This window comes from Oncorhynchus nerka, linkage group LG6, assembly GCF_034236695.1.
Source record: "Oncorhynchus nerka isolate Pitt River linkage group LG6, Oner_Uvic_2.0, whole genome shotgun sequence".
Classification (NCBI taxonomy): Eukaryota; Metazoa; Chordata; class Actinopteri; order Salmoniformes; family Salmonidae; genus Oncorhynchus; species Oncorhynchus nerka.
Window position 1 is genome coordinate 65,235,520 of NC_088401.1, and position 25,662 is coordinate 65,261,181.

Here is a 25,662-nt window from a genome sequence, read left to right on the forward strand (position 1 = left end):
TGGTGGAGTATCATATTGCCTGTAATCCACTGTACATGGTGGAGGAACATATTGCCTGGCTGTAGCCTACTCTACATGGTGGAGGAACATATTGCCTGTAATCCACTGTACATGGTGGAGGAACATATTGCCTGTAATCCACTGTACATGGTGGAGGTACATATTATCTGGCTGTAGCCTACTGTACATGGTGGAGGAACATATTGTCTGGCTGTATTCTACTGTACATGGTGAAGGAACATATTGTCTGGCTGTAGTCTACTGTACAATGTGGAGGAACATATTGTCTGGCTGTAGTCTACTGTACATGGTGGAGGAACATATTGTCTGGCTGTAGTCTACTGTACATGGTGGAGGAACATATTGTCTGGCTGTAGTCTACTGTACATGGTGGAGGAACATATTGTCTGGCTGTATTCTACTGTACATGGTGGAGGAACATATTGTCTGGCTGTATTCTACTGTACATGGTGGAGGAACATATTGTCTGGCTGTATTCTACTGTACATGGTGGAGGAACATATTGCCTGGCTGTAGTCTACTGTACATGGTGGAGGAACATATTGCCTGTAATCCACTGTACATGGTGGAGGAACATATTGTCTGGCTGTAGTCTACTGTACATGGTGGAGGAACATATTGCCTGTAATCCACTGTACATGGTGGAGGTACATATTGTCTGGCTGTAGTCTTACTGTACATGGTGGAGGAACATATTGTCTGGCTGTAGCCTACTGTACATGGTGGAGGTACATATTGTCTGGCTGTAGTCTACTGTACATGGTGGAGGAACATATTGTCTGGCTGTAGTCTACTGTACATGGTGGAGGAACATATTGTCTGGCTGTAGTCTACTGTACATGGTGGAGTAACATATTGCCTGTAATCCACTGTACATGGTGGAGGAACATATTGCCTGGCTGTAGCCTACTGTACATGGTGGAGTAACATATTGCCTGGCTGTAGTCTACTGTACATGGTGGAGGAACATATTGCCTGGCTGTAGCCTACTGTACATGGTGGAGGAACATATTGTCTGGCTGTAGTCTACTGTACATGGTGGAGGAACATATTGTCTGGCTGTAGTCTACTGTACATGGTGAAGGAACATATTGTCTGGCTGTAGTCTACTGTCCATGGTGGAGGAACATATTGTCTGGCTGTAGTCTACTGTACATGGTGAAGGAACATATTGTCTGGCTGTAGTCTACTCTACATGGTGGAGGAACATATTGCCTGTAATCCACTGTACATGGTGGAAGAACATATTGCCTGTAATCCACTGTACATGGTGGAGGAACATATTGTCTGGCTGTAGTCTACTGTACATGGTGGAGGAACATATTGTCTGGCTGTAATCCACTGTACATGGTGGAGGAACATATAGTCTGGCTGTAGTCTACTGTACTTGGTGAAGGAACATATTGTCTGGCTGTAGTCTACTGTACATGGTGGAGTATCATATTGCCTGTAATCCACTGTACATGGTGGAGGAACATATTGTCTGGCTGTAGTCTACTGTACTTGGTGAAGGAACATATTGTCTGGCTGTAGTCTTCTGTACATGGTGGAGGAACATATTGTCTGGCTGTAGTCTACTGTACATGGTGGAGGAACATATTGCCTGGCTGTAATCCACTGTACATGGTGGAGGAACATATTGCCTGGCTGTAGCCTACTGTACATGGTGGAGGAACATATTTTCTGGCTGTAGTCTACTGTACTTGGTGAAGGAACATATTGTCTGGCTGTAGCCTACTGTACATGGTGGAGTAACATATTGCCTGGCTGTAGTCTACTGTACATGGTGGAGGTACATATTGTCTGGCTGTAGTCTACTGTACATGGTGGAGGAACATATTGTCTGGCTGTAGTCTACTGTACATGGTGGAGTAACATATTGCCTGTAATCCACTGTACATGGTGGAGGAACATATTGCCTGGCTGTAGCCTACTGTACATGGTGGAGTAACATATTGCCTGGCTGTAGTCTACTGTACATGGTGGAGGAACATATTGCCTGGCTGTAGCCTACTGTACATGGTGGAGGAACATATTGTCTGGCTGTAGTCTACTGTACATGGTGGAGGAACATATTGTCTGGCTGTAGTCTACTGTACATGGTGAAGGAACATATTGTCTGGCTGTAGTCTACTGTCCATGGTGGAGGAACATATTGTCTGGCTGTAGTCTACTGTACATGGTGAAGGAACATATTGTCTGGCTGTAGTCTACTCTACATGGTGGAGGAACATATTGCCTGTAATCCACTGTACATGGTGGAGGAACATATAGCCTGTAATCCACTGTACATGGTGGAGGAACATATTGTCTGGCTGTAGTCTACTGTACATGGTGGAGGAACATATTGTCTGGCTGTAATCCACTGTACATGGTGGAGGAACATATTGTCTGGCTGTAGTCTACTGTACATGGTGGAGGAACATATTGTCTGGCTGTAGTCTACTGTACATGGTGGAGGAACATATTGTCTGGCTGTAGTCTACTGTACATGGTGGAGGAACATATTGTCTGGCTGTAGTCTACTGTACATGGTGAAGGAACATATTGTCTGGCTGTAGTCTACTGTCCATGGTGGAGGAACATATTGTCTGGCTGTAGTCTACTGTACATGGTGAAGGAACATATTGTCTGGCTGTAGTCTACTCTACATGGTGGAGGAACATATTGCCTGTAATCCACTGTACATGGTGGAGGAACATATTGTCTGGCTGTAGTCTACTGTACATGGTGGAGGAACATATTGTCTGGCTGTAATCCACTGTACATGGTGGAGGAACATATTGTCTGGCTGTAGTCAACTGTACATGGTGGAGTATCATATTGCCTGTAATCCACTGTCCATGGTGGAGGAACATATTGCCTGGCTGTAGCCTACTGTACATGATGGAGGAACATATTGTCTGGCTGTAGTCTACTGTACATGGTGGAGTATCATATTGCCTGTAATCCACTGTACATGGTGGAGGAACATATTGCCTGGCTGTAGCCTACTGTACATGATGGAGGAACATATTGTCTGGCTGTAGTCTACTGTACATGGTGGAGGAACATATTGTCTGGCTGTAGTCTACTGTACTTGGTGAAGGAACATATTGTCTGGCTGTAGTCTACTGTACATGGTGGAGTAACATATTGCCTGTAATCCACTGTACATGGTGGAGGAACATATTGCCTGGCTGTAGCCTACTGTACATGGTGGAGGAACATATTGTCTGGCTGTAGTCTACTGTACTTGGTGAAGGAACATATTATCTGGCTGTAGCCTACTGTACATGGTGGAGTAACATATTGCCTGGCTGTAGTCTACTGTACATGGTGGAGGAAAATATTGTCTGTAGTCTACTGTACATGGTGGAGGAACATATTGCCTGGCTGTAGCCTACTGTACATGGTGGAGTAACATATTGCCTGTAATCCACTGTACATGGTGGAGGAACATTGCCTGTAATCCACTGTACATGGTGGAGGAACATTTTGTCTGGCTGTAGTCTACTGTACATGGTGGAGGAACATATTGCCTGGCTGTAGCCTACTGTACATGGTGGAGTAACATATTCCCTGGCTGTAGCCTACTGTACATGGTGGAGTAACATATTACCTGTAATCCACTGTACATGGTGGAGGAACATTGCCTGTAATCCACTGTACATGGTGGAGGAACATTTTGTCTGGCTGTAGTCTACTGTACATGGTGGAGGAACATATTGCCTGGCTGTAGCCTACTGTACATGGTGGAGTAACATATTGCCTGTAATCCACTGTACATGGTGGAGGAACATTTTGTCTGGCTGTAGTCTACTGTACATGGTGGAGGAACATATTGCCTGTAATCCACTGTACATGGTGGAGGAACATATTGTCTGGCTGTAGTCTACTGTACATGGTGGAGGAACATATTGTCTGGCTGTAGCCTACTGTACATGGTGGAGTAACATATTGCCTGTAATCCACTGTACATGGTGGAGGAACATATTGTCTGGCTGTAGTCTATTGTACATGGTGGAGGAACATATTGTCTGGCTGTAGTCTACTGTACATGGTGGAGGAACATATTGCCTGGCTGTAGTCTACTGTACATGGTGGAGGAACGTATTGCCTGGCTGTAGTCTTCTGTAAACATTACCAATAGATTTACTAAATTATGAACGTATAGTCAATCAAAGAATGACTGTAAAACAAGGAGTGCATTTACTCAATTCAACTAATAGTTAGTCACTAAATAATTGACACTTAAATAATTCCAGTATACATGAAATACATGACACATTACAGAATAACTGTAAATGACTATCAACTAAATACAACTTCACGTGGATACACTTGTCTTCAGTTCAGAATAATCTCCAAGAGAAAGAAAAGTGAGTCTGATACACACAGGAGCTTGGAAGCAAGAACTCAAAGTATGAGCAAATTCATTGCCATTTTAACCAAATTCCAGTGAGAACGCACCCCCAACCCGAATGAACAAAATGCTGGAACAACACACCCAGACTCAAAGTGAATGTTACGACCGGAAAACAGGGATATGCCTGATAACCAGTCAACCCATTCACTTTATAATTACATCATCCAAATAACATACAATGCAATAAGACATCAACATTTTCAGCTCTTTTTTTAATGAACTCTTGAAACAAACAAAACACGACAGTTTCATTCACAGTAAAATGAATTTAGTCGATTCACGTTTTCATCAGTCTTCACACCGCCAACGGTGTCTGTGCTCCCAGGACTTCCGCTGGAATGTCTCGCTCCAGAGATTTTCAAAGCGAACGAGTGACTCTCTGAGATGCAAATATATAGCTATCCATTCAAACAATTTATTGAGTCCTCATGCTTGGTCTCGGTGCCAGCAAATCGCTAGTCTCGAGTATCACATCTCATTTTTCCACTACACCTCTCCAAGTTATTCTAATTGCACTATCAATGGCCTAGCCATTTTGTTTTCGATTCCACTGAAACCCTAAGAGTAAACTCTTCAAACAAATATAGTTTGGAGAAACTCTGAGGAATTCCCAACACTCATCTGAAAGCCAATGGGATTTAATATGTGTCCTCAAGTGTACTAAATCCTTGATACCTAAGAAGAACTCTAGGAACTCTGGTTAATTTAGTGTATTTGGAAGTCATACAAATACTACTGTTTCAATTTGCTCGATGTGGCATTTAGGCTGGAATTAGAGCTCAGGGCTACAGAGCTTTGGGGAATTTACACAAGAAAAAACACTTAAAGTGGAGCAGTTTTATCTTTTGTAACTGGATATGGTAAATATAATACCTGACTCCAAATCAAATATGTGGCAATTTCAGAGCATAATTGTAGGGCTATTATAGAGGTATTTTGCCAATTTCAACATAATTCTGAAATGATGATGTTGTTCCACTTGATTTATATTGCTGGAATTAAATGGGTGTTCTTTGTCTGCTTCTCTGCAGGGTATCTGGATGTTGAACGCAACACTATTCTAACCCGCTTCTTTCCTGAAAGGATTGTAATGACCCACATCTATCCTTGATCCCCAGCGACTCTCTGCCGCTTGCCACGTTTGACCACCTTGCTGTGGTCGAGTACCATCTGCAGCTGCTTTTAATTTGCAGGAGCACCACGGTCCCCCTTTTTTCAGCTCTAACGCATATATGACTAATCGCACCGGCCATTTTAAACAACTTGAGCCCTCTCTGGCAATAAATCACCTTGATATGAGCTATTGTGCCCATAATAGAGATATGTTCAGGTGTGTGTGTGTTTATGTGTGTGTGTGTGTGTGTGGGGGGGGGCTTTGGGAGCAATTCCATCTCTTCCTGGTCAGCCCACTATTGTGAGACGAACTCAGCGACTGGGACACATTGTTGTCTAAAGCATTGTCTGTTTTTATGATAAAAGAAACTACAGTGTTTTTTTTACACTGCATTGCAGTCAAGAGATGATTGTCTTTCCTTTTATCTTGGGGTGCAGTTGTATCTCTCTCTCTCTCTCTGTCTAATTCAGCACTGCGGGAGATGTCTGAAAATAATGTGGATTTCTATAAAAATCCTTTATTCAGACTAATATTAGAAGTGGAACATCTGATATTAATCTGAGTGGTGCAGTTGTCTAAGGCATTGCATCTCAGTGCTAGAAGTGTCACTACAGGCCCTGGTTCGATCCCAGGCTGTATCACAACCGGCCTTGATCGGGAGTCGCATAGGGCAGCGCACAATTGGCCAAGCGTTGTCCGGGTTAGGGGAGGATTTGGCCGGGGTACTTACTTACTTACTGACTTAATTCTCCCCATGGGGAAATGTTGTTGCAGTGTCATGTACACGTTTAAAGTGACGTTTAAATACAAAACAAAATTGACAATACAACTTTCATAACAGTTACATAACAATAAAACGTTTATTTTTATTTTTTAAGACTAGCCTGCTGGTCCCACTGAGTCGATAGGTACATTAGCCCAAGCTATTTAGGAGGGATATCACACCTGGCACAAATTATTGTCTAGTTCGTTTTTTTCTGCTGAGGGGTGCCCTATACCTGCGCCCAGAGGGGAGTAGTTCAGAGTCTGGGTACAGGGGGTGGCTTGGGTCTAAAATGATTTTGTGAGCCTTACGGAGGGAGGGCCCTGATCTTAAAGATCTCCTGCAGGCCTGTCTGTTTGACTCCAAGTACCTTGCTTGCTGTGGTGATAATTCTTCTCAGCATATTTCTCTGGCAAACAATACAAAAAGTTAAAATACTCTCAATGAAAGATTTGTAAAACAGAGTCAGTATAGTGTACATTGAAAGATCCTAGCCTTTTGAGAAAGTACAGTCTCTGTTGGCTCTTTGTAGATCAGGTATGTACATTTACTCCACTTAAGCTTATTGTCCAAGAGGACACCCAGGTATTTGTATTCCTCTACAACCTCTATATTCGGACCTCTGATAGATGTTGCAGAGGTAGGTGTTGTACACTTCCTGAAGTCTATGCACATCTCTTTGGTCTTGTTGGTAGGAAGTCATTGGAAAATAAGAATTTGTTCTTAAATTTCCTAGTTAAATAAAGGTAAAATAAAAAGGGAAGGGGGTTGGGGACTTATACTTTGTTAAAGGGGATGGGGCTGGCAACATATACTTTGTTAAAGGGGATGGGGTTGGGGACTTATACTCTGTTAAAGGGGATGGGGTTGGGGACTTATACTCTGTTAAAGGGGATGGGGTTGGGGACTTATACTCTGTTAAAGGGGATGGGGTTGGGGACTTATACTTTGTTAAAGGTGATGGGGTTGGGGACTTATACTTTGTTAAAGGGGAGGGGGTTGGGGACTTGAGCAGCTCTTTAATGCTAGTATATAGGTTAGAATGAGCATATTACCACATAACCTTTGCTCAGGCAACTGTGACCTTTCTCTCCACCTGCAATCTATAACTTCCCATCTCTCTGAGGTCTTTTTCACCAGCCCTTTCAAAGACAGGACAAAATCACTTTTTCAGGACATTATAAATGACGGAGCGCCTCCAAGTTCCACTATAGTCTGCTTCTGTGATTGTTATCTCTGTGCTGGAATGGGTAACAACCAATGAAAGGTTTTAAAATAAAAATTTTAAAAAATGAAGGGCACTAAAGATTTGGCCCCTTTCACTTGGTCTCACCTTCTCTCTCCTCCCTCTTTCTGTCTCTTTCTTACTCCTCTCTCGCGCCTCCCTCTTTCTGTCTCTTTCTTACTCCTCTCCCTCTCCCTCTCCCTCTCCTCCCTCTCTCTACCTCTTATTCCTCTCTCTCTCTTCCCTCTCTCTGCCTCTTACTCCTCTCTCTCTTCCCTCTCCCTGCCTCTTATTCCTCTCTCTCTCTAACCTATCTCTGCCTCTTACTCCCCTCTCTCTCCTCCCTCTCTGCCTCTTACTCCTCTCTCTCTCCTCCCTCTCTCTACCTCTTATTCCTCTCTCTCTACCCTCTCTCTGCCTCTTACTCCTCTCTCTCTCATCCCTCTCTCTGCCTCTTTCTTACTCTTCTCTCTCTGTTTCATTCTCTCCTCTCTACCTGTGCCTCTTTTGCTCATCTCATCTATTTCTTATTTTTCCTCAATGCATCTTTCTTTCTCTCCTTTCTCTCTCTCGCTTTCCTTTTCCGTGATGGCCGGCGAGTACCATTTTCCTCGCAGGGAACATGTCAAATGAATCCTGTTGCAGATTTTCTGTCTGAATACATTTCCACTGTTTGAATATGGCCAATCTTGTCTAATAAAAGGGCAGTTGATGTAACATGAAATATTCATCAAAGCCCTTCCCCCAAGATTCCGGCACTCTTCGACGCATCTCCATGAATGAGAAACAGACTTGGCCAGACCAAATACTAAGGTAAACGTCTACGCGTGCCACTGAATGAGAAGCCTAGGAAAGCCATCAAGGAGGTCACCTCTATGGTGGATATGCATCTCTGTCACTCCGGTTTGGTTTCCAGTCACACCACGTCTTAATACATCGACAAGTGTGTGCTCGGCGCTCCCGCAGCTCAGTGGCATTTAGGAACAGCTTGTGAGTAGCTGTAAGCCTGTATTTTAGATCATTTAGATGCATGGGCTCATTTGGCCAGAAGAACAGCATTAGCTGCTAATGAGGACCGGAACGGAAAAAGGAACTATTAAACAAGCGCTACCGTATGGTAGCACGAGGTAAAGTCGTGAAAGGCCGAACTTCAGAGTTTTAGAAGGACAACCAAATACTTCAGCAGCCATTAGCCAGGTAGGTTTGTAATGTTTAAGCAGGGATTCAAGGCTTGTCAGCAGCATGGTTTGCAGAAGAGCACAACACATTACAAGTGACCACAACTTGGCAATCTCAAACTTCTGTAAAAAAACGACAATTATCAAAACAGTCTTCTGACTGAACATAGACACCGGCTCAACCGCCATTGTTTCATCAAATATCTTTTTCTCTCCTTTAATGTTCCACAATGCCATTGATATTCTCCACACAGCAGTTCCCACAGGGTTGAGTATTTCACTACCATTACTACGATCTTATTACTAATATAACATGCTACCCCTTGAACAAGTTAGACTGTAGGGGACAGCACCTTTGAAATGGCTGTGATATTTACAGCCTCATAATTGTTCAAATGTTGTTTACATCGAGCTGCTTCCCTGAAGACACAATAAAGGGAAGTCATTGTGTGCAGCAGCAGACACACTGTAACCCTCCTACTGAGTCCCTGCTGGTGGTTGGTGCTGGTGATGAGGGTAACTCCCTGATCTATTGCCATGGCCCCTGGGTGCGTGGGCGCGATCTGTCAGCACTAGTTTAGGGCTTCAGATGGGAGAGCCTCTCATCCAAGGGCCCTCTGGTGGCCCAACACTCACAGGTGCTAAGACGAACACTAGTCCATGTCGACTGTGAATGGATGGCACTATTGATCCGCCAACCCCAGGATCCTTCAAGCATACTTGACTTATTTTGCATTGAGAGAAACTATGGAATTAAAAAATATATATATTTTCACAAAGATTGTATTTAAATAGACCCGCTTACATACTATAGAAAAATATGAATGTGTGAGTATATTAAAATAACAAAATAGATTAATGTAATGTTGTTTCAGAAAGACAGAAGTTGGAACTTACTGAGATAATTGGGCAAACATAGATGGGTATGAGAATTGGTTTGAATGACTCTACCCACCTGATCCCAGCAATCACCTAGAGTAGACTAAACAATCACCTAGAGTAGACTAAACAATCACCTAGAGTAGACTAATCAGTCACCCAGAGTAGACTAATCAGTCATCTAGAGTAGACTAATCAGTCACCTAGAGTAGACTAATCAGTCACCTAGAGTAGACTAAACAATCACCTAGAGTAGACTAATCAGTCACCCTGAGTAGACTAAACAATCACCTAGAGTAGACTAATCAGTCACCGAGAGTAGACAAATCAGTCACCTACAGTAGACTAAACAATCACCTAGAGTAGACTAATCAGTCACCGAGAGTAGACAAATCAGTCACCTACAGTAGACTAAACAATCACCTAGAGTAGACTAATCAATCACCTAGAGTAGACAAATCAATCACTTAGATTAGACTAATCAATCAACTATTCCATTGTCTTCTGTAACTTGTTTTATAATAATGCGCTGAGTGGCTCTACACATCAGCATTGAAGATTGAAAATGACCTATCATCGGACTGGTTGAGGAGGTTCCTCAGATGGGAGCTGTATGAACAACTTCTCAAGCTCTTAAGCTTTAAGGGTATAAACGGTATGCAAAAACATCATTCTGGTGTACATGTGCTTTCAAAGGCCCATGTCCCAGGTCTAAAACGCTCACAATTTAGAGTCACTTTTGATGAATCCTTCTATGTCCCTAGGCTTTTCTGCCGAGATTCAAAGACGAGTGCGAAACATCAAAACACGTTGAGGTCATTATATTCCACTCTGAATGAATTCTCCCATTTCACCTCTATAACTATCATTTTATGACTAGCTAGTCCGTTATTTAGAGCCAATAGATGTAAAGTCATTCTTGGAAATAACAGCAGTAGACTACTGATTGACTTTTTTAGGGTTTTGTTTCGCCGACAGCCATCAGTAAGTAGTTCACAGAGTCCAGTGCTAAACTATGAATTTCTGCCTCTACTGGAAAATGAACAATTGTTGACACTGTCTGCCAAAGATTTACACTATGATATTAGCAGACAGGATGATGAGTCACTGTTATTATTCAAACGGACCGGAGAATTGCAAAGCATCGTGATTAGTGTAAACAAGCATGATTATACTTGATGAAACCTACATTAAAATAGACCTTTACATCTCTACTTGACTTCTTTTTATGTTTCATACTAGTAAGAGGTATGGCTTGGGAACATTCTGCCACATGTAAAACTATTTCATAGATTAACAACTTAACCTGAAGCATCACTACATCACTAAATGTACAAACCTTTTGAGATGTCGTCAAGCCTCACCAGATATGAATCAAATAAAAATAAAATGACATTGTATTGGTCACATACACATATTGAGCAGATGTTATTGCGTGTGTAGCGAAATGCTTGTGTTCCTATCTCCAACAGTGCAGTAGTATTTAACAGTGCAGTAGTATCTAACAGTGCAGTAGTATCTAACAGTGCAGTAGTATCTAACAGTGCAGCAGTATCTAACAGTGCAGTAGTATCTAACAGTGCAGTAGTATCTAACAGTGCAGTAGTATCTAACAGTGCAGTAGTATCTAAAAACGATTTGCAACAATACACACAAATCTAAAGATATACGTCACTCTATGAATCTCCATAGAGGCAACTTAGCAACCGTAAAGGAAGCTGGAATAGAATAACTTGGTTTAACGTCACCAGCTGTGACAAAGTTTTGTTATTCGCCGACCTGGCAGGATATTGTACCCATTCATAAGACCATGTGAGGCATTTGTTTTTCATGCATCAACAGACTTCCTGTCCTTGGAGCTACAGTACACTGCACCAAGTCCAAGATCAGAGGAAGAACAAGTCCACAGTCCACCGTGGACTCGACATGATACTTTCGCGCTGCACTTCTAGTCAAGGATCTTCGAAGGAGTGAGACTACAATGCTTTGTCTGGCTTTCACGTGGTGCAAATGACAGCTTGCCGTCCGCACAGTGTACCGCTGGAGATAAATTATGCAATAATAAATTTAAAGATGTTTGTAGCCGAGATTGCTTCGGGGTATGCTGTCTGATGTTTGATTTATTTCCAGATCTGACGCTTGTCTTCCAAGACGTCTGCTTTGTTTCGCAAGGTGCCGTAAAAATGTAATACTTTGAGCTCACGGAGCAAATTATACCAATCTCTAACATTTTATGGCTGACATGTACTTTTAAGTTTGAGATTGGAGCAAATATATAAATCAACCTAGAGGGGTTCCCTAAACTAGACGGTGAGAGCTGAAGCACAGGGGCAGATGATGCTTCACCCGCTCTGAATCAAAACAGGCCTGTTTCCCAAAGGGAGATGTCAATCTTCCTGTGCTTAATATTTTATTATCTTTATTAACGTTGAATGACAAAGCAACCAACATCTGGCGGGCAAAGGGGACATCTTTGATAAGTTATGCCACGTGAAACAACCACAGAGCGTCCCACATCCATCCGGCTTAGTCCAGTTGAGATGCTGCGTTGCATAGCGCAAGCGATGTTGACAGAGCATGATAGAAACACTACACATGAGGTGAGGCAGGGTACTCTCAGACTGATGTACCGGTAGTCTTTGTTGGCTTCGATTCTCAGTTCATATTCAATGCAACATTCAAGGAGAATTGTTCATTCACTTTTACTTAGTACATGCATACAATGCAAAGCGTTGTAATGAATAACATTTCATTCCATTTTCAATCCATTTCCAACTGGATTTGTCAATGTAATAATACTTTGAGAGTGTGGAGTGTGTGCTAGAGAACTAGTTTGGCTAGAGAACTGTTTCCACTAGTTTCCACAGCCACAAAGTAAAAATGTGCTATGTCGGGAAAATGTTTGAAAACAAAAATGTGCTGAATTTTTTTGCTTAATTACCCACAAGGTTAGCAGTGTGTTTAAGGTTAGGGTTAGTTTAAAATCACACTTTAAGAAGATACATTTTATAAATAGGCAGGGTTTATGACTTTGTGGCTGTGGTAACTAATGACGACCCTAGAGAATGCACTGGGACAGAAGCAGAAGATCAGACTCGCTGGGAGAGCCAAACAGGATGTGAAAGCTCAATCAGAATCCAAATTGTACAACAGAGGGGAGAGTAAGACTGCTTGGCTCTCGCTCGAGTGAGAGATGGAGGAGGGGGAGCATGAGGAGAGTAGGAGAGATGGGGAGGGGAAACATGAGGAGAGTTGGGGAGATGGAGGAGGGGGAGCATGAGGAGAGTAGGGGAGATGGGGAGGGGGAACATGATGAGAGTTGGGGAGATGGAGGAGGGGGAGCATGAGGTGAGTAGGGGAGATAGGAAGGGGGAACATGATGAGAGTTGGGGAGATGGAGGAGGGGGAGCATGGGGAGAGTAGGGGAGATGGGGAGAGGGAGCATGGGGAGAGTAGGGGAGATGATGAGCATGGGAAGAGTAGGGGAGATGGAGAGAGTAGAGGAGATAGAGGAGGGGATATGGGGAGAGTAAAGAATATGGAGAGAGTAGAGGACATGGGAGAGGTAGATAAGATGGAGGACGGGAGATGGGGAGATGGGGAGGGTTGGGAATATGGAGGAGGGGGTATGGAGAGAGTTGTGGAGATAGAGGAGGGGAAATGGGTAGACTAGGGGAGATGGAAAATGGGGAGAGTAGGGGAGATGGAAGATTGTATCAGAGATGGAGAAGAGTAGGGGAGATGGAGGAGAGTAGGGAAGATGGAGGAGAGTAGGGGCGATGGAGAAAAGGAGGGGAGATTGGGAGAGTAGGGGAGATGGGGAGGGGGGAAGAGATTGCCTGCCAACCTTGCCCCAGTGAATGAGTTTACAGACTGTGCATGCACACATCAGGTGCCTACAGATTGGGAGGAAACTGCCGGCCATTCAAATGCTAATTCTGACTACTCTTCTGTCACTCTCGCTTTTGGAGAGGGAGATGCACAGACTCGCATTGAAACGCCACATGGCCCCGACGAGTGTTCCCAACACGCTTTGTAGCAGTGTTCTCAATGCTCCTAGCAGAAGCTACAGTTGAAGTGCACCCAGTTCCCAGAGGTGGGCAGCATGACACAGCCACCCCTTCCTTCACATACCACAACACTGTCGCTACCTCGGGGTCTCAGCTGGACAGGGTTTAAGAATACAGTGACAACTTCGGGCTTTCGGCTGGGTAGGGTTTAAGAAAACAGTCACTGCCTCAGGCTTTAGGCTGGGTAGGGTTTAAGAAAACAGTCACTGCCTCAGGCTTTAGGCTGGGCAGGGTTTAAGAACACAGTGACTACCTCAGGCTTTCGGCTGGGCAGGGTTTAAGAACACATTGACTACCTCAGGCTTTAGGCTGGGCAGGGTTTAAGAACACAGTGACTACCTCAGGCTTTAGGCTGGGCAGGGTTTAAGAACACAGTGACTACCTCAGGCTTTAGGCTGGGCAGGGTTTAAGAACACAGTGACTACCTCAGGCTTAGGCTGGTCAGGGTTTAAGAGCACAGTGACTATCTCAGGCTTTTGGCTGGGCAGGGTAACTCTTAAGGATCAGACTTTAGCCCAAAATGACATACCCAAATCTAACTGCCTGTAGCTCAGGACCTGAAGCAAGGATATGCATATTCTTGATACCACTTGAAAGGAAACACTTTGTAGTTTGTTGAAATGGGAAATTAATGTAGGAGAATATAACACATTAAATCTGGTAAAAGATAATATAAAGAAAAAAACATGTTTTTTTTGTTTTTTTTGTTTTATCGTCTTTGAAATACAAGAGAAAGGCCACAATGTAGTATTCCAGTTTAGGTGCAATTTAGATTTTGGCAACTAGATGACAGCAGTGTATGTGCAAAGTTTTAGACTGATCCAATGAACCATTGCATTTCTGTTCAAAATGTTGTATCAAGTCTTCCCAAATGTGCCTAATTGATTTATTAAGAACACAGTGACTAAGCCCTACTGGGCTTTCGGCTGGGCAGGGTTTAAGGGTTTACGGACACAGTGACTACCTCAGGCTTTTGGCTGGGCAAGGTTTAAGAGTTTAAGAACACAGTTTTACCTCAGGCTTTTGGCTGGGCAGGGTTTAAGGGTTCAAGAACCTAGTTACTACCTCAGGCTTTCAGCTGGGTAGTGTTTAAGAAAACCATCACTACCTCAGGCTTTCAGCTGAGTAGGGTTTAAGAAAACCGTCACTACCTCAGGCTTTCAGCTGGGTAGGGTTTAAGAAAACCGTCACTACCTCAGGCTTTCAGCTGGGTAGGGTTTAAGCATGACATTTGTTTTGTCCCTCCCCCCTCCTTCACTTCTGGGTCCAAGAGAACTTGAAGTCTGTTGGAGTTAGTGCGCTCATCCTCCTCCCTTGGAAAAACAATGTGACCATATGACAGGTTGGTAGGATGACGTTAAATACAAAACATGCGAACCAGTCTCCTTTGGTGACATTTCTAGGGCACCGCTGGAATTGTCAAAACAAACTCAGGACACAAACTGATGAGGGGAGTAGAAAGCCCAGCACCTGTGACCATTCGAAAGGAGCAGGTGCAAGACTGTTCATTAGGCCACCCCAGCCTGACACTGAAGTATTTAAGTTGCAGTCTGGGGCAACGTGTGAGGGACTGCCCGGGGACTGGGGCGAGACATCAAGGTGAGCAATGCAATTCCAGCTTGAATAATGGAGTGCTTCCCTTCAGCCTGACACCTGTGTTTCTCATGCAATTTCACCACACTGTCCCAGCAGCACCTGGGAGCTATTTGGGCTCCCCCTGGAGTCACTGGTTCACAAACAACTCTCGATTCACAATTATTCTGTGGCTAGTTGCCATTAACGTCATATTGCAGACACTTTTATGCAAAGCAACTTACAGGAGCAATTAGGGAACATAGACAGATTTTTCTCCTAGTCCTCTCAGTTTTTGAACCAGCAACCTTTACTGGCCCAACTCTCTTAACCGCTAGGCCACCTGCAGCCCCGAGAAGTTATTCTGCACCCAAATTGTTTCAGGTCTCGAAGAGGTTGTGGAGAGTATAGCAATCACCTGAACAACATGAAGTGAAAGAGAATACCCCCTATGAACTGGGTGACGAATTATGTTCATAGAATTCTTACAAAGGACCCCCAGCATAGTACCGGCACTGATTTAAATCCATTGTAATGTATCAAACCGCAGGTCTATTTTCACCACAGGTAATCCCTTGATGAGTGCAGGTATGAAGTCATAATCACGCATACATTTCTACAGTTGCTAAGCACACCATATAATACATCCATGGACGAACCATTGTATGTTGGTAATAACAGTAGATTAATACACAAGGAGGCAAAATCCCCTGTGAGCTTTGGAGCCCACTAACAATAATGACTACACTGTAAACATTAAGACAGAAATGTACCGGAAACTAAGAGAGGACGTAGGCAGCAGCCCAGCCTGCACACTAAAACACACACAGGCAGGGAGAATGATGGCAAACTATCTTCCCCAGCAGGCCTCTCTAGCAACATATGTTTGCAAGTAATTAAAATAAGTTCCCAAGTGGGTACCGTGTCATATTGAAATACAATGTGCAAAACAAATTACCTTTCCATGGCAGGGGACAGGAGACCAGCGTGTTGGAGGCTCCTGCCAGAGTGGGGAGTGGCAGAGGCAAGCTCAATTGATGTATTGACTTCTAATTAGTTTGTCAGGGGTTAAAGCTTTCCAGAGCAATGTAATAATTGATGAGAGCTTACAGGGAAACGGAAAGGTAAGAGCAGCAAGCCATTCCACATTAAGATATTTTTTTAAAGAGACTCATCCACACGGGCAGAGGAGGTTGTGCATTAAATATATATTATTGTGGTTGAAATATTTATTGGGAGCTGTGAAGTTGTGACTGCCTAAAGCTGTAATGTTTGCATATTCTGTATACAGGTTTCATTGTCATTGTCTGTGGAAACATAGCTTTTTTATGCACACACACACACACACACACACACACACACACACACACACACACACACACACACACACACACACACACACACACACACACACACACACACACACACACACACACACACACACACACATACACACACACACACATTCCCATTCTCTGTTCAAACTCTCCTTCAGATGAGTCCCAAGATGGGCTTGGCGAAGATACAATTGGTGTGTTTTACTGCAGTGTGTCTAAGGGGGCTTCCCATCAGGCAGACAGACAGGTGATTGGGCTTTGAAGCGGCTCCATCTTTCTCACTGATGAAGGCCAGAGAACGGGGCCTCCCCTCAAGACCCCATTAAAGGGGAAGTGAGGGGCCACGGGTTTGATGTCCAATCCCTGGGAAGCCTCTGCCCTCAACACATTGTGTGCGTCCCAAATGGCACCCTATTCCGTTTATAGTGCCCTACTTTCGACCAGGGGCCATAGTGGCATTTGGGATGCGGGCATTATGTGCCACGTGAGAGTGATCACAGCTTATTAAAGTGGAAATAATGACTCCTCCACCTCCGGCATGAAATATTTAACAAGGACAAAGAAGACAGACCCAAAGGTGATTTATACCTGGTGAGCAAGGAGGAGGAGAAGGTGGACAATGCCTGTCCATACAGAGCATTTCGCTGTACCTTGATTAGCCTGTGCTCTGTTACCTTCCAGCACTATCCCTCATGTGAAATTAAAAGTTCCCATTTTGATGCATACAGCAATTCACAACTTACCTGTGCTACAAATCGACAAAAAGGATATTTTACTTCAATATTATTCCAATAGCTTCTTAAGAGAGGGTTATTGAAGCTGGTTGTTGTACAGTATACGTAGTATATAAAATAGTTGTATTATTGCTAATTGAAGGTCCCTATAAACAGAAAACCATTTGTATTATTTGTTCAAGCATATGGACTACTGTGGTTTACTGTCGACATTGAAATATCTAGTTAAGTTAGCAGGTCTTTTTATCATTGGTCTAAATATTCTGTACAAGAAGCAAAATCATTTACAGTTCTTTTCTCTCATTCAAGGTAGCGCCTGGAACACAAATACTGGCTAATGTTCCTTGAGAAGAAAGTATCGATGTATTTATTTTTCCATGGTCTTGAGTAAATGAGCTTTTTTCCCCCCATGGGGAATCTGGGGGAAAGAAGCGGAGTGAAAATGCTCTCCATCAAAAGTGAGTGAATTGGATTTTCACAAGATGAATGGCTCAGACAAGAGTTTACTCCAATTATAACATGAAGAGGCTTGAGTTCTAGTACTGCCAATGTGGTCAACCGCAATTAAGGTCGATTGGACAGAGGTATCAGGAGCACCAATTGCATAAACATATTTACACTGCGAGTAGAGAGAAGTTAATAGACAAAATGATAAATGACACTGCAATCAAACATTTCCAACAAGAGATATCATCGTATAACATGACAGCTTCTTCAAATTACATATGCGAAAACCAAGACATTGAGAAAGTCATTTCAAACCACGGCTGTCTTTTCGATAGAGCTTCGATAGAGCCAATAGAGCTTTTAAATTCAGTGCAATATTATACTGACTGCCTACTAAGGCTGTCTTGGCTCTTTGTGTGGCCATCTCTCTCCATTTCAACACATTTTCCATGGAAGTCATAGATAGGATTTGGTCAGGAAAAGCTTGAGTGGGTCTTTTATCCTGAGTCCTAACAATTCTAACTTTCCATTAAAAGCTGGGCCATACAACATTGAAGCATGACATCAATGTACGTAGCTTTTTTCATGGTAGAGAAGGATGAACGGATGTGTAACTTTTAACCCGTATCTAGGTCGGACATGAGCTAGTTTGATAAGAGCGATGGAAACCCACCATACTGGTTTATTGTGAAGCAATACAATGAGTCATTATGACATTCCACAGTTATTGACATGAGCCAGGCCTTACCTTGCTGAGGCCCAGACTAAACCTTTACCACAACTCTAGTGTACTGGTTAATCATGAAGCAATACTACTGTTACTGACATAAGCCAAGCCTTACCCTCCCTAGGCTAAACCTTTAATATGACTCTAGTGTACATTGTAAAAAATTATAATATTGAGATTCAGTTAAAATTACAAATTTTAAGTAGCCATGAAAGTTTGCAAAATTGGGTTGAGTTGAAAAAATAGATGAATTAAGTTGACTTCAACTCACTCAAAATGTCATAACTTATTAAATCAAGTTGAGTTAGCCAGAAACAATGTGTTTACTCAACTTAGAAATTCACCATGAAGTCAAAACAACTGAAGCAACATAACAGTCGTGTTGACTGATTGTCTTAACTTATGAAATCAATTTGAATCAGCTAAGAACTACGTGTTTACTTAACTTCGAAATTCACAACCAAAAAGTAAAATCTAATGAAGCAACATAAGAGTTATGTTGACTGAAATTGTCAAGTTCAGATGACTTCAACTTATTTTGCGGTTGCTGAGCTCTTAGAATAATGCAACCGTTAATTTTGGCATTTACATTTTGGTCATTTAGCAGATGCTTTATCCAGAGCAACTTCACTTACTGAATTCAACGAAGGTAGATAAACAACCACATGTTAACAATAAATGTTTTTCTTTAACCGTTACTGAGAACGTCATTGTAGTTAAAGTGTTGTGTTGGTTGGTTGACTTAACTGAGTGCACTGCCAGTTTTGAAACTGGTGAAAAAGCTCACACATTGAGCAAGAGACAGATGGGAGCATAAGGTTCCCTACTGAAATCTGTGTTATGTAATTGTTATGGTCAGGGTTAATGTTGTTATGTCAATGTAGATATAGTCTACTTAACTTGATAGTAAGTTAGATTAATTGAAAATATGAAGTCATTTCAAAATGGAGGCTAGTTATTTCTACTAAATTGATTAACCTGTTGAGTGTAGGGGGCAGTATTTTGATGTTTGGATGAAAAACGTACCCAAATTAAACTGCCTATTTCTCAGGCCCAGAAGCTAGAATATGCATATAATTGTCAGATTAGGATAGAAAACACTCTAAAGTTTCCAAAAACGGTCTAAATATTGTCTGTGAGTATAACAGAACTGATATTCTAGGCGAAAACCTGAGGAAAATCCAACTAGGAAGTGCCTCTTATTTTGAAAGCTCCCTGTTCCATTGCATGCCTTCCCTCCATTTAAAGGGATATCAACCAGATTCATTTTCCTATGGCTTCCACATGTTGTGAACAGTCTTTAGACATAGTTTCAGCCTTTTATTCTGAAAAATGAGCGAGAACGATCACATCGCATCAGTGGATGGCTGGGTGCCAGCAGAGTTTCGCGTGCGCAACAGCTTGGAACAGACATTTTCTCTCTCTCTCCTATTGAAATATTATCGATTATTTATTGTAAAAACAACCTGAGGGTTGATTATGAAAAACGTTTGACATGTTTCTACGAACTTTACGGATACTATTTGGAATTTTCGTCTGTCCCGTCATGACCGCTCGAGCCTGTGGATTTCTGAACAAAACGTGCCAACCAAATGGAGGTATTTTGGATATGGAAATAATCTTTATGGAACAAAAGGAACATTTATTGTGTAACTGGGAGTCTCGTGAGTGCAAACTTCCGAAGATCATCAAAGGTAAGCGATTCATTTTATTGCTTTTCTGACTTTTGTGACCAATCTACTTTGCTGCTAGCTGTTTGTAATGTTTTGTCTCTTGGGGGAGATGTGCTTACATAAACTCTTGGTTTGCTTTAGCTGTAAATCTTTTTTGAAATCTGACACGCCAGGTGGATTAACAACAAGCTAAGCTGTGTTTTGCTATATTGCACTTGTGATTTCATGAAAATTACATATTTTTAGTAAATTAATTTGAATTTGTCTCTCTGCAATTCAGCGGATGTTGGCGAAAATGATCCCGCTAACAGGATGGGTGCGCCAAGAAGTTAAACTATAAATAGTAGGTTAAACTGACTATAAAGTTGACCTGACTTTATTTTATTAGTCAAAGTAAATTTGGTGCTAGTTATATTAAGTTTAAAGTTTAAGTTATCCAAACTAAAGTTGAAATTGATTCAACTAGGAATAGTAGGTTATAATGACAAATGGTGAAGTTGACTTAGTCAAAGTAAATTTGGTGTAAATTAGGATAGCTTAAAATTCAAAGTTGATAGAACTTGAAAAAGGCCATTCAACTTTATGACTCCGATAACAAGCTAAAACAACAGATATTTTGAATCATGAATCATGAAGCAATACTACTGTTACAGACATAAACCAGGTCTTACCCTCCCCAGACTTGGGCTCCAGAAGTGTCTGAGGCTGAAGATGCCCAGGGTTAACATCAAGAAGACCACCCCTAGAATCAGGGCTCCTCGCTGATAACTCCGGTACCTGGTCTTCTTCTCTTTTCCAACCTCCACCTAAGGAGAACATTTGAAATCAAATTTTATGGTATAAAATGTATTTATATAGCACTTCTTACATCAACTGATATATCAACGTGTTGCACACCCAGCCTAAAACCCCAAACAGCAAGCAAAGCAGGTGTAGAAGCACCTGAGAAGCACTGCCAATCCATTCACACCTCAGCGTGGTTCATGTACATATCATATAATGTCGTTGAAGAAGTAACTATAATTAAAAACTTTCAAATAGTCTCTCAACACTTGGTATACACCTGCAGTGAGGATTTTGTTATTCCAATGGTAGTGTTATAACATTGTAATAACCACATTATAACATGACATAATTGAAATAGTGTCTGACAATCATTTATTGATGCAAGATTCCTAATGTTGCTTACTCTCCATAGCCTCTATAGGCCTACTCTAAAACATTGCAGAAATATTATATCAATAATTATATCAATAAAACCCCCACATACTTCTCTATTGTAGTATTAATGCGGTTCAGCATGTCATTTTGAACCTTGTACAACATTGCAGTCCCTTGAGAAAACTAGGAGAAGGCATCTGAAAGAGGAATTGGAGATTGAAAAATAGGCAACCTTGCCACCTGTACAACTCCTTACTCTCTGTTTCCAGGCTTTGATGAAGTTGGTGATAAACATATGCTTGCAACTTTGAAGAACTACTTTCTGGAAGTACCTTACTATGCCTGCACAAAGTAAATAATCAGCATATGGAAAATCTTCAGTGCTTCAGAGATACTAAAAGGTCACGTTTATTAAATGTTTCCTCCAATTAAACTCTCCCCACTGGACTCAATTCCCAGAGCTCAAGGCCACAAATGAATAAAACAGGGCTTTTGTTCCCCCTCAAAGCTCCAGGGGTGAGGGAATGAACTGTTCTAATTCACACTGCTTTCAAAGGTTTCCGAGGACCATGAAAAGAAGACATCGAAAACGGAGCTAACTTCGATTAGCAAAATTGTTGTTCCTTAAAAAAAAAATTATCCATCTTCTTGCATCTAAGGCAATGATAAAAAGTATACGTTGTTCAAACACAATATCTTGTTTAGGAATGCAGAACAAATGGTTCATTAACAACTATGAATTAAGGTAGAATTGAATGACTGTCATCGTGCTTGCTAGGTGTTTGCTAAATGTGTATATTGGGCTTCTATAGACTATACTTATTGAGTCGTAATTTACACTAAACTTGCTTATAAGGTGATAAGATGATGATATGATCAAGAATATGATGATGCCAATGTTTGATGACTAATGTCTATCTAATAACCAGCAAGAATATGGATTTATAGAGATGGACAGATAGATTTTTCTCCACGTCTGGATTTTTATCTGGCTTTCATCCCTTACAGATCCAAGCATATTATCAACATGAAGAATGCAAAAGTGAAATGTATGTATTTTAGTATGCACATATAATGCACATGTACACTATATATACAGTATGTGGATCCCCCTTCAAATAAGTGGATTCGACTATTTCAGCCACACCCGTTGTTGACAGGTGACTAAAATTGAGAATGCAGGCATGCAATCTCCATAGACAAACATTGGCAGTAGAATGGAACTGAAGAGCTCAGTGATTTTCAACGTGGCACCGTCATAGGATGCCACCTTTCCAACAAGTCAGTTCGTAAAATTTCTGCCCTGCTAGAGCTGCCCCGGTCAACTGTAAATGCTGTTATTGTGAAGTGGAATAGTCTAGGAACAACAACATCTCAGCCTCGAAGTGGTAGGCCACACAAGCTCGCACAGCGGGACCACCGAGTGCTGAAGCACATAGCGAGTAAAAATGGTCTGTTCTCAGTTGAAACACTCACTACCGAGTTCCAAACTGCCTCTGGAAGCAAAATCCGCACAAGAACGTTGGGAGCTTCATGAAATTGGTTTTCCATGGCCGAGCAGTCGCACACAAGCATAAGATCACCATGCGCAATGCCAAGCATCGTCTGGAATGGTGTAAAGCTCAAAGCCATTGGACTCTCAGTGGAAACTCGTTCTCTGGAGGGGTGAATCACACTTCACCATCTGGCAGTCCGACGGACGAATCTGGATTTGGCGGATGCCAGAAGAACGCTACCTGCCTGAATGCACTGTAAAGTTTGTTGGAGGAGGAATAATGGTCTGGGGCTGTTTTTCATCGTTCAGGCTCCTTATTTCCAGTGAAGGGAAGTCTTAATGCTACAGCATACAATGACATTCTAGACGATTCTGTGCTTCCAACTTTGTGGCAACAGTTTGGGAAAGCCCTTCCTGTTTCAGCATGGTTTGATCGGTGTGGAAGAACTTGACTGGCCTGCACAGAGCTCTGACCTCAACCCCATCGAACACCTTTGGGATTAATTGAAATGCCAACTGCGAGCTAGGCCTAATCGGCCCAACATCAGTGCCCAACCTCACTAACCTCTTGTGGCTGAATGGAAGCAAGTCCCCGCAGCAACGTTCCAACATCTAGTGGAAAGCCTTCCCAGAAGAGTGGAGACTGTTATAGCAGCAAAGGGGGGACCAACTCCATATTAATGCCCATGATTTTGGAATGACATGTTCGACAAGCAGGTGTCCACATACTCTTTGTTATGTAGGGTATGTGATAAACCATAGCAGTAGCCATAAACATCCAATGTGGCACATCAAGGCACCGGGTCTCTTTTCAAGGTCTGATGACAGGAAACAGAAGGATACAAAATCACAGGGCCAGAAATACTTATCATGAAGAGAATTTCTCCCAGCATGGAAAAAAATGTGTCCTAAGTCCACTCTCTCCTCCAGCAGCTTGCATAAGCAGTGGAAACTTGACTCGAGTACAGTTTAGACAGAATATAAATTGCACAGAGAAAGAGAGAGGGAGAGAGAGAGGGGGGGGGGGGGGGGGCGATGGAGAGGAAGTGAGAGGAGTAGAGCGTTTACAGACAGGCGACTGCCAGTCGACCAGTGTTAATCAGGTTTTGGGGTTGACAATCAGCCAGGTGGTTGGTACCTCTATAGCAGGACTCAGTCTGTGATGAGGGAGCCTGAGGACCCCTGCTGTTCTGAGACAGAAAGAGAGAGGGATGGAGCGCTTACTTAAAAAAATAGAGAACAAATAGAAAGCTGCAAAAGCTTAACAACGGGGCAGTGGGGGGTCATGGCAGTGGGCATTTTTGCCATCCTTACACATATCATTGAATTGTGGTGGATTAAGGTAACACACAAACAAAACGTTTAAATTATTCCGCAAGACTAGTTTAAATTATTCCACAAGACTGGACTAAGAGTAGTCCACTTTGGATTCAGTACAATCCTATTGATTCCCTCTATTCACATCTTAGCGAGTCTGTTGTAACAATTGACAAAATCTTCACATGAGAGAAGAGTGTGATGGATGAACAGCTTCTTAATCTCTTATTGGAATGTACCATTTTCATTTGGTACCAAAAGCATAGACACACAACAGATGAAATAAATAGCAAGTCACTGTCACTATTAAGAAGCAGAACTTTATGTCCAACATCACATTATTCGGGAGAATATCTATGGATTATAGAGGCAATGTGTTTTTTTATTCTGCCAGAGAGCAATAAGCACTCAAAAACAGCCACAGACATATTGAAATCTCACTGTACGTGATAACACATGTTATTGAGGAATAAAGTCCCCTAGCTCGGGTGAGTCTGAGGAAGAATAAACAACACAAGGACCCAAGGAGGCAAGGTGGAGAGGAAAGATGAGTAAAATATGCCTCTGGAAACACTCAGTATCAAGTCCCATTCCATTTGTGATTCCAAAGAGAAAACATTCGGTGACTGTATGATGTCAGATATTTTTATTTATTTATTTTACCTTTATTTTACTAGGCAAGTCAGTTAAGAACAAATTCTTATTTTCAATGACGGCCTAGGAACAGTTTTATTTTATTTATCTTAGCCTCATCATGACCTTCAGGTCTCTCAACCCACCTAAAACTCACAATATACCAATTGCAATGGCTCTATTCTCTGTAAGGTAGTTTTCTCCCAATATGCATGACAAAATACTGACATTTGTTGTCATTGTAATTGCATTCATTGTCTTTTCATCACCCAGTAAAATAAATACTGAATTCATTACTACTTATTACCAATATTTCTACAATCGGTATAGTATGGTCAATTAACAACAACAAAAAAAACATTAAGACTCACATCTTTCCATAGAGCCTGTTGACTGCTGGACTGAGAGCTATTTTCCATAATGCAAGCCCAGAGGAGAATTCCTTCAGATTCACCCGTCCTAGCTGGTAAAACTACTGAGTCTCTAGAAGGAAAAAAGTCCAAACTTCATTCCATTGGTCATTTCATAGTGCACTGAAAGGGGAGGGATGTTTTAGATGGGATGGAACTACCAAAACAATTGTGATTCCCATTATAAGAAAAGCAGATGTTTCCAGCGGAAATGTGCTCCAAACTCAAAGAGTGAAATATCTTCTTTTTTAAAAATCTTCATTTTATTTAACTTGGCAAGTCAGTTTAGAACAAATTCTTATTTACAATGACGGCCTACCAAAAGGCAAGAGGCCTGTGGGGATGGGGGCTGGTAATAAAAAGATATATAGGTCAAAACAACACACAGCACAACAAGAGAGACACAAGGTAGGTTTTTAACTATACAATTCTGTACTACAGTCAGGAGAGTTATACTAATTTTACTTTAAGTTGTATTCCTCTTGGAGGACAAGTCAA

The 25,662-nt window shown here is 42.0% G+C and overlaps 1 protein-coding gene across 1 annotated transcript in view; it reads right to left on the bottom strand.

Moving 5' to 3' along the window:
• Positions 1-25,257, bottom strand: part of tnmd (tenomodulin) — a 93,747-nt gene extending 68,490 nt beyond the window's left edge. The window contains exons 1-2 of the mRNA XM_065019810.1: positions 25,126-25,257; positions 20,820-20,954 (exon numbers count right to left, since the gene is read on the bottom strand). Of these exons, the coding sequence (XP_064875882.1) occupies positions 20,820-20,954; positions 25,126-25,173 (183 nt within the window). The 5' untranslated portion in view covers positions 25,174-25,257. The remainder of the gene's footprint in view (positions 1-20,819; positions 20,955-25,125) is intronic.
• Between the last annotated feature and the right edge of the window lie 405 nt (positions 25,258-25,662).